The sequence below is a fragment of the Athene cunicularia genome, assembly GCF_003259725.1.
Source record: "Athene cunicularia isolate RWA chromosome 2 unlocalized genomic scaffold, athCun1 chr2_part1, whole genome shotgun sequence".
Taxonomy (NCBI): Eukaryota; Metazoa; Chordata; class Aves; order Strigiformes; family Strigidae; genus Athene; species Athene cunicularia.
Window position 1 is genome coordinate 126,600,592 of NW_020799095.1, and position 10,621 is coordinate 126,611,212.

General features: G+C 36.6%; 1 protein-coding gene across 1 annotated transcript in view; it reads right to left on the minus strand.

Moving 5' to 3' along the window:
- Window positions 1-10,170, minus strand: part of NBN (nibrin) — a 31,590-nt gene extending 21,420 nt beyond the window's left edge. Inside the window, exons 1-7 of the mRNA XM_026841491.1 lie at window positions 10,155-10,170; window positions 7,923-8,056; window positions 6,691-6,836; window positions 5,173-5,332; window positions 4,649-4,752; window positions 567-684; window positions 86-276 (exon numbers count right to left, since the gene is read on the minus strand). Of these exons, the coding sequence (XP_026697292.1) occupies window positions 86-276; window positions 567-684; window positions 4,649-4,752; window positions 5,173-5,332; window positions 6,691-6,836; window positions 7,923-8,056; window positions 10,155-10,170 (869 nt within the window). The remainder of the gene's footprint in view (window positions 1-85; window positions 277-566; window positions 685-4,648; window positions 4,753-5,172; window positions 5,333-6,690; window positions 6,837-7,922; window positions 8,057-10,154) is intronic.
- Window positions 10,171-10,621: the final 451 nt, after the last annotated feature.

The following is a 10,621-nucleotide window of genomic DNA, read 5'->3' on the forward strand; positions in this document are numbered from 1 at the left end:
TTAAATACATATGCAAACACCATGACTAAACCTCTGCAGAAATTGTGAAATTACCCTACCACTGTACAAGAGAACAGTGATGCACCTTTGCAAGACAGTCAAAATGGAATCAGTCCAGTTTCTCATGGAGTCAGATCCTGGGATCTGAGAGTTTGTCAACCCCACATCAACAACACAAACTTCAGGAGAAACTAGTAAAGATGTTTCTTTTCTTCCTTCTGTCAGCAATTTTGCTTCCCCTCCTCCAAGAATAACTGCTGGACCCAGTTTCTTGTGCTAAAAAGAGAATGCAAGTTAAAAAAAAAAAAAATCTTAAAATACAGTCAGTTTAGAAGTATCAGCATAATGAACTATCAGCATAGTGCTTATGAGTGCTGCACTAATGCAGATGTGATGTGTTCTGTTTCTCACCCTATATTTCATCTTGCTTAGGCCGTTATATTGTAAGAAGATAAATACACAGAAATCCTTCTTTCCTGATGAACCCACAATGAGTGCAAATTCACAAGAATGGAATCCGCCCTTAGCTACCCCTGTAACATTTTTGCAGTGTAAAGCATGATTACCTGCTTGGCAGTTAGAAATACAAAAGTTTTTCCACTGAATATTTTTTTCCTTTCATGACGCTCAGACAAATCCAGTTTTTCAGTGCCAATGGAAGGCTCATCAACTGGAGGATAAAAGCTGCAAGAACACAAAATTAAAGTTAGAAAATTTAGATTTCCCTATCAGCACCCACTCATAGTCCTTTCTGGTTTAGAGTAAAGCTTTGAAGCTAAAATACTGCATTTCTCTGTTAAAACTATTTATATAAGTATTTTTTCAAGAGATTGTTAAGAAGAAACAGTCTCTAATTTCTCAACATTTACGTCAAGACCAAGACTTTCTACTTCAGTAACGAAGAGGACAACACTTTTAGGAATGTATTCAATCTAATCACTTTAACCATCTGCTGTACACATATCCATATTCTCCACTAATAGTTAAAAACAAGACTGCAATCTCATTCTGTACTTACTCTAGCTAATAGTAAAACTCCACATAAAATTAGTCATCTTGCTTCCTCTACCCCTCAGGTGGGGAGAGCCACCCCTCCTCTTCTATTTGATCAAGACATTGTGTATCATCACACTACATGACAGCCTACTAACATGACAGAAAATAAGTATACTTTTCTTGCTGGTGGGATAGAGAACTGATTAACCCTGCAGATTCTCAATTGTTTTGTCCAATACAAGAAGAGTGACCAGGAGTTCATTTGAGGAACATGGATATGCTTTTAATTTTTTTTTTTTAATTTATGCAAAGATTAGCAGATTCTAAGCAAGAAACATACTCTGTGAAATGCTGAAATTTAAGTTTCTGAAAAAAATGCACCATCTATAAAACATGAACATTCTTCAGACACTGTGAACGTTCACATACAGTGGAACACAAGAATAAGCACGTAAATTTTCTACTGCATCCAAATATGTAATTCAATTATGACAGGCTAAAATATACTACATAATTACAGTTAATTTTAAATCATCTTTCTTTTCTTGTGTTCTTCACTGTCAATTCCTAAAGCTTCATGTACACAATCGAAATTAAGCAGTCTGAAACCATCAGGTTTTGAAAACTGAGTATTTGATGTTTCAGCAACCTTTTCAAGTCTGTTTGCAAAAATATTGTTGCATTGAAATAGATACAATAGAATCTACTATTTGTAAGGCATAAGGCAACTCAGATACTGAGTCCTGTAAAGACAGTTATTAACCTAAGATAAATACAGGGTACAAACTCATCTTGAAAGACCAAAGGATAAGTAAAAAGGGAGAAACAGCAATTCCTATTACTTTGGAACTGGACTATAGTTTCTCTATAAAGACATTTCAAACCTCTGTTTTTTTAATTTCAGCCAGGAACTCTAACTGATCATCTCCTCCTCAAAGAAACCTTTGATTTTCCTTTGAAACTCTTATCCAAGCTGATCTAAGCTCAAAAGGCAAATTAGTTTTTTCCATCTTAGGATTCTGAAGTGCTCCTTGTACTCTCTCCCCATAAGCTTTGAACAGTAACACCATTATCCAGAATAGACCCTCTACAGTCTTGAATCTTTCAATACATAGATTTTGATTCTTGATGAGTTTCTGTTGAAGACAGTTACTTTCCTACTTCTTCAAAGCCCTGCACTATTTACACTGGACTGCTGTAATAAAAAATGTTAGTGAAATCTTCAGTTACTGTTCTTCCTGAATAGTTTATCAGAGAGTACCAGAGGTGATATACTTCACCATAAAAAGTCTCAAGTAAGAAGCCTCACATTCATATGCAAACTGCAGGTTTGCAATTCTGTGAAATCTTGGGATAAACAAAAAGAAGTTTAAAATTTTTTTAACTTTAAGGCTGCATTTCCCTAAGACTATTTTGGGATCAGTTCTACAGTAGTAATCAAGATTTAATTAATAGTGTTGCCCTGTGTTACCACATCAATACACTTTTCTTATATCCAAACTAGTATTGCCTCAAGTTGTTTAGTGTCTTGCAGATGTACCAGCTCGGGTCAGCTCTAGCTACAATGCACAATGTAGAAATTCCCTGTGAAAATTAAAAGTATTTTCTGAAATTGAATGCAAACAGCTGCTAAGTAAATTTCCAAGATCTTCCCACAAGCTATATCTTAAAAAAATCACCTATTTAAAATACTGTTACTATTTTAAATAAAGATCTGCATATTTCACTGGCTGTCTTATTTGGCTTGATACACAACTCTCTCTTTGAAAGCTACGTAATGGATATACTGCTAGTGTCACTAACATTTAGTAAGCTCAATTCCTCTGAGGGTCTTAATAGTTAGCAAAAATATTTAAGAAAGGGAAGCATCCATCTGGTTCTATTTTATGGAGCACTTTACAGCCAAATTATACTGTTACTCCTATATTAAAAGAAATGGACAATAAGCATCCTGGTTTCAAGAGCCCAAGCCACTGTTTGTTACTGTAACAGACAGTAACAGCAGTCTGACAGCTGGATAACATTAAATCGAGCAAATTTCAGATTGCACAACCAATTGCTAGCTTTTTATGGCTTGTGCTATCTGTACTAAAAAAAAACCCAACAAAACCCTTACATCCAATATTTCAGCAAGCACTCCAAACAGCTTGTTTACTCATGTCTTTATAAAAGAACATAGAAGGAAAAGTTACAATTCATGAAGATTCCCCCTTTCTTCTGAAAATGAAGACCAGATGAGCTTTAAACCACTCACAGATCACTGATTTGTCATATTACATAAACCCATGCAAATGTAAAACAGCATCTAGAAACTAAAGAGTATTTGCTACCAATTGCTCCAGATTGGCACTTGTATTCTTCTAGCAAGGTACTGTCACATTCTGTGAAATACATTATCACCACCTAGCAAGTGCAGCTTATTGTGAATCCTCTGCAGCTTTGCTTCCATCACCATGTGTACACCACTGAGGGTTGTTTAGTTGCCCTTTCCCCCCCACCCTGTTCTTCAAACTATTCTATCAGTGACCCACTAAAGAAAATAAATTGCTATGTCCTAACACATATGTGTGTGTGTGTATATCCATATGTATGTAAAACCAACAGAGAGTTCTATTCTTCTTCATCGCTTATCTCCCCCAACTCAAGTGTCTGGTGTCCAGCATCCACTTGGTTAAAATACATCCAGAAAAATCATCGTGTCTTGAATGCATTTAAAGTAATTTCACAATTTTTTCTCCCTGTTAACTAGCATTAAGAGTTCAACATGTTATTTTTCAAATGCCATGTACTCTTAGAATTTCTATTCATTGTGTATTACATTTCACAGTATCTTCCAAAGCATGCAAAGAATAGAAATGATTAAAAAAAAAACCAGGTACACATGCAGTTTACCTTCTAAAAACACACATTTGACATTTCTCACCTGAATAAATCATGTGTTTGTACAAAAAAAACCCCAAACAAACCAAACGAAACACAACTGTTTCCCTTTTCAAGGTAAAAATAGGAGCAATACAGGTTCAGATGAAATTGTTGCATACAACAATGGGATTATTTTACACTTTTCTACACAGAGTAAATAACCAAATAGCCTATTCTGCAGTACATATTTATTCCAAAGTAAGAATTCCCTTTTCAAGTTAATTTAACCATGAAAACAACAAGTATTTTGTTTTCATATAGTGAAGACCAATGCACATTAGTTTCCCTGATACTTCAGGGAATTCAATAGTCAGGCTAACTCTGTTTTGACCAAAATTTACAGTAAACTCAGTAACTAGCTGCATGGTGGGAAAATATGTCTACATAATGAATAAGCTTGATATAATTTATTTTATAAAAAGATGATTTTAATGTATCAACACCCAGAAGAGTTTAAATGTTCCTTCAAACATACCAACAAAAAAAGTTCCTATTTAGAGCTAGTAACATCACTGAGCATACAATCAATTCCAAGAGCTCGTTTTATAACTCTAGTGATGACAGGAAGAAAATTCCCTGAATATTAAGATGTGAGTCATATTAATCATTCTTCCACAAATAAAGTTACCATGAATCACATATTTTGTCAAACATGATCAGATAAATGTGTAGTTATTTGATAATCTAACCCCCAAAACTTTAATTGTGACACTGAAAACACAATACTTGCCTTTCATGATTTGGCAACTGTTGCCTGGACTGAATAGCTTTGATTAATTCAACAAAAAACTCTGGTTTTATAATTGGTCGACCACAAATCAAAGCACATATAGTCTGAAAAGACAGAAAATATATATTTAATGTATAGAAAAAGTTCAGCTAGAATATGGTTCAACTGACATTAGCATTTTAAAATCTTAGATGTGGAAAATGTCACCCAAAAAAATAGAACAACACTCAACTTTGCTACCAAAAAGCCGGATAGTTTCGCTTCTAAAAGCCTAACTTTTAATTGCTCTCTTTACCAAAGTTATGAAAATTTACAAGGCAACTGATGGAAATCAGTAACCGTCTTCAAAATTGACTTTTCTTTCCCTCCAACCTCCCATCAACATACACCTCTTTCTAAACTTGGAAAAGGCAGAGTTGACTTCATAGCTTTGTAGAGGAAAATCTTGAGCAGGTCTAGAATTTAATTAATATTTGTGGGAAAACTGCAAAGCAATGCCATCAATGTGCAAAAGCCCAACATACCTTAACAGTAACTTTTACTGATACCATTACAAGGTGAGTACACTCTTTTGTCCATTCATTCACTACAAGGCCTCCAAGCTGCTGGATGGCTTGATTTAAAGCAGTTTTCTGAGCTACATCTAAACATGATGAGCAGACGACCAAAGGTTCATACTCTACTCTGCAAAGAATGAGTAAAATAGAATTGTTTTAGTTTTTTCAGTCAATCATTACAATGAACAGAGCTGACATGATGTTTGTGTCTCAGGGAAATCTGAACTGAACAAAAAAGAAAAAAACACCCATACTTTTACCTAGATCAAAGACTGTGCTTTAAAATTTCCCAAAGAAAGTAAATACTGATTTTTATTTAAAAAAAACAAAAAACAACCCACCAACATTTTGACTCGACGTCTGAAATATTTCTAAGGACTTTTGGGTCTTTCACAGACATCACACAGAATTAGTGCTTAAAGCATACTGCAAACTCAGGGAATCTAAGAAGAAATTGAGTGTGTGCTTCCAAAGGCAAAAGTATGCTCAACAGAACTGTCCATGAGCAGATTAGTATTTAAAAAATAAGTATCTAAGAAGCAAGTTCAAGTAAATTTTTCCTAACACTACCATTACCCTTGACCATAAGCCTATTTACATTTGTGGATCTTCCATATGGAATTACAGCATATCAAATTCTATGATTTGATTTTGTTTAATCTACAAAGCAGAAATAAACTTAAATAAGCTTTCTGGTACAAGTCATGATGTATCTCATCTTACAGCAAGATTCCTATACCATATTTTGGGTATGTTTATCTAAAATATCAAAAATCATTTATTGTAGTAAGTGAAGAAGAGTGCTTTTTTTTTCCTGTCAAATAATACCAGCAGCAGTAACAAAACCAAGTCAAATTTTAAGGAACAACGCCATCTTCTCCTGCTTTAATGCTGATTTTAATGGTCATTAGAATTTGTTCTATTTATCTGTCACTTCAAGGAGTGCTTGGTATATTCAAACAAATAGCACTGGCTACGATGTTAAAGCTGAAAAATCAACAAGTTGGGTTCACTAAAGAGAATGCAGTCATCCATCACAGCAACAAGCATTCAGTGGCTAGTGCTTCACAAAGTACCCTCCAGCTATGACAATTCTTTTCTCATTACATTATTAACAGCTAACAAGAGCTCAGACAAGCTCTCTCCTACCCTAAACTCTTCCTTCTTTAAAACACGTACGTTTTAGAATTTTGTTCACTGCCTAAGATAGCCTGAAAACACTCGCCATATGTGATACATTTTCTAAAATGCCAACACTTCACTATGAACAATTTTAATCTCTTAGTGTCAAAATAAATTATATAATAAAAACATGTAATGGAAGACTATGGCAGAAGCAGGTATGGAACACAGGCAAAATACTACTCATCTCCTTTGCTTTCTAAAAATTCATCATTGATGTATCGCTGAGTTTTATGATCTGCTAAAATACTCTATCCAAAAATTGCAATGTTCTACTTGGTATTTTATAATTAAAGCACTTACCTAAACTTGCTCTCAAAGACTCCGAAGTTGATTCTGTCGCCAGACTGCAAAGACACTGAAGTGCCATTGAGTTTTGATCCATTAACAAAGGTACCATACTTAGATGTATCTGTTACTGTTAATATAGGGATGGAGAGAGACTGGCTCTGAAAATAAACATAAATAAGCCATTATAATTTATCTGAATGAAACAGCTTTATCAGAAACAGGTTACTATCATTATGGATCAAAGCAGTAGATAAATAAGAAAAAGGCCACAAAATACCATACTAAAGACAGACTTTGGACAATGAGGCTGGCTATGTGCAATTATTCATCTTCTGGTTTTCACTGTGAAGGAATGAGAGAAAACATACATACTTGTAGCAACAGAACTTTTGTCTTTCTTCTACTCAGTCTTTTGGAAGCTGTGCAAGGCAATCACTCACTAGCCCAAAGCCTCTGATAGTGCAGTTCAGCAAGGCTCCGAGAGTTATTATTGATGCTTTTACCTACCACTGAGCTCTGGCATAGGTGCCCAAGCCACTTTCCCTCACTTCCTTCCACAAGCTGCAGGGCATGGTGACATCAGTATGTCTTGAGAAGAGGTCAGACACATATTTCCCAAATGGTTCACAAGCCGATGAGAACAGTCAGCCTGTTTTTATGAAATTTTGCTACACAGTTACACACTATTTGCAGACTTAAAAGGACAAAAAAAATCCCTCACATATTTAATTTCAAATTCTATATACAGTTACATAAATGAAATTCCCACTGACTGGCTTCAAAATGTAAACATTGAAACACATAAGCGACAGTAAATTGCCACTTACTAGTTCTCCTTGGGACATTTTTAGCTTCATTCCCCTAAGCAAACAGAATTAATGACGTGGAATGAAACACCAAGCCTGCAGAGAGACCACTTTCCAGAACCAAGACTTAAAACTTGCCTATGTAATGAAATTTAATTGCATAATTTTGTTATGGTTATTTTAATAAAAATTCCTAGTGAATCTTCACTCTTGGATAAACGGGAGCTTGGATCATTAGAATTACACCACTAAATTTCTCAACACATGAAAACAACCCTGAATTAAAAAAAAAGTCAAGATTAAGACAAGACAGGTGGTCAATGGTTCTACTCCAAGCATAAAACACCAGTGAGAGTTAAACAAGATTATGTTATGGTAATGGCAGACTGAATTATCCACACAGTGTACTGATAATGTGGTAAAATGCTGGCTACTTACAGGGGTTGTTTCAGGACGACTTACTGTCAGAACTGCATGACTTCGACTGATGGACTGATCATCCTGAATTAAAATTGCACAGTTTTTGCGTCCAACAACATATTCTGTACCACTTAAAAGCCGGTATGTCTCTCCTGGAAAAAAACAAAAAACCAAAACTACAGGAAAATACCAATTTACAAAAAAAAATGCCAAATACCCAAAGCACTTAGGAAACATTCAGAAGTTTGTAGTATATCTGAAACTCAACTTTGTCATGCATCATTTATTAGGCTGATTAGAATTATGTATTTAGTTTATAGACAAAACCTTTCTTCCCCTCCCTCACCTTGTCCACTATAAAAGGATACACTTTATGATAAAGCAGTTACAAAAGTGGCAGCACACTTTTTTCAAGAACAGTATATTTTTACTAAATCTTTGTTTCTCAACTTTTCTCTTGTATTATTTCTTGAAGACTGTGTCATGTATAGAAAAAAACCCGAAGATTAAGATATAAGATAGCTTCTGCAAAACTCAAGTTTTAACGGTAATTTTTTGAGGATACGTAATTTATTTGCATAACTTAAGAGGTTTAGAGGAAAATGTCATCTAAATGAATGTAAGATCATCTGCAATGTAAATTAAACATGCTTAATGAGTTCAGCCTCTGACCTATGCTTTAGTTCATTCTTGGTATCAGTCATCTACACCACATGGTGCTTTTCAGTGAATGGCTTGACTACATCCAAAAGGTGTGTGCTACCCACTGGGCAACAGAATCAGAAATGTTTCTTGACAAAAACGAATAACTATAGATTAAATTCTACTTATCAACCGTGGACAAACAACCTTTCAGATATGAACTGTGCAAAAATTAACATCCTGAATACAATGGTGATATCAGAGTTTTGGGTCTTGCTCAAGCGTTTTCCAGGCAGTAAAGAGCTAATTTCAAAAGGCTTGGGTACTGTTACCACTCAGAGATAAACATCCAAAATTCACTCTCAAACAATCAGGAAATAAAGAGCTGATACACTTGTTATAGGACTGCTCATTATACAGAGAAAAAACACTTAAGTCAAGAAGAAATTTGTGTACGATATCCATTATCAATGTATCAAAGCTCCTACGGATAAGGAAACTGATGAATAAAGGTACAGTGGCAATTCAGTTTCAAAACTCTGCATCCAAGAAACAACGTTTAAGTTCAACACTTGGTCATCGAAACATCAACATAATATTTTCTGAAAGGAGAAACTCCCGAGATTGTCTTCTGCCTCAGAGCTCAACTACTCAGGTATTCTGAAGCAGCACTCTGCTACCTGCTTCACTGGCTGCAGCAGCACCTGCAGACACCCCACATGCGTCCGCAAAGCGAAAAGCTTTATTACATTTAACATGAGCTGTGGCCTGCAGTGCTCAACGGGAAAACGAAGGCTCAGCCGTGGACGAGCGCCCAGATAACGGGGACTTCTGCCAGCACTGGTCCACACCGCGGCCCTGCCCGAGGCGCACGGACAAGACAGCCCTACTGGAGACCCCCGTGGAAGCCGAAACGCCGGCTCCCGGCGCGGTACCGCTCGGCACACGAAGGGGAGGGCCGGGCCGGCAGGCTCTGGCCTCCCCCGCCCTGCAGGTGTGTGCATGTCTCTAGCTCCTCTTGTTTATTCCCCATGCTATGTGTATTTGCATAGAGACAGTTAAGTTGGGCCCCTGTTGAAGCTGATGCTCTGGCTAGAATAATTTTGTGCTGCTCTTCAGGTGCCCTGGCTGACCTGTGATGCCTCTTCAGGCTCTGGGCATCTATTGCTGGCCCTGGCATCAAGCTGGTTGGAGTGGAATGAAGTGCCCTTCCCCTGGCACCTGTAGTTTAAAGCCCTCTTCACCAGCTTGGCAAGCCTGTGACCAAAGATGCTCTTCCTCTTCTCTGACACATGGACCCCATCAGCCCCCAGTAGATGAAGTTTCTCAAAGTGGGTCCCATGTTTTAAGTAGCCAAACCCCTGGCTGCAGCACTTCCATAACCAACTGTGGATTTGACAGATTCAATGGGTCTATGCAAACCCCTTCCCTTTGACTGGGAGGATTGATGAAAAAACTTCCTGTACCCCAGAGTCCCTTACTGCTGCTTCCAGGGCTCTTAAGTCCTTCTTGATACTCTTCAGACTTCTCCTGGCTGTATTGTTGGTGCGATGTGAAACAACAGCAGTGGATAACAGTCTGTAGACTGTACTGTATTATGTGTATTACCTTGGTATTTTTCCATTACCTAGATCTCCCAACCTATGTATTACTAACAATTATAATTATAATCAAACTGGTTTTAGCGCAAGAAGAAATTACCTGACAACACTAAAAATGAGAATGCTCTGTGAGCTATAAAACTTGGGAACTGCTCTTCAGGGTATGAATATTTCCATAAAAGAGCGATTACATTGATGAAAGCTGACCAGTAAAATAGCCTGAATAATTTGTGTATGTGTGGGGAAGGAAGTTCAGAGATAGCTCACTGGAACAGGAATGGACATTATTATAGGAAGCAATTACAAAATGGTCATATTTTTTTAAAGAGTTTGATGCTGAGCTACAGATTATTGCTGTTATAAAGAATGGCCTTGGAATCCAAGGCTGAGCTTTTAAAAAGTATTTGCTGTAACAAAAAAACCAACAAAAAGACTGGTGAACAAGACATAGCATAGTATGATACCCTTTCTCAT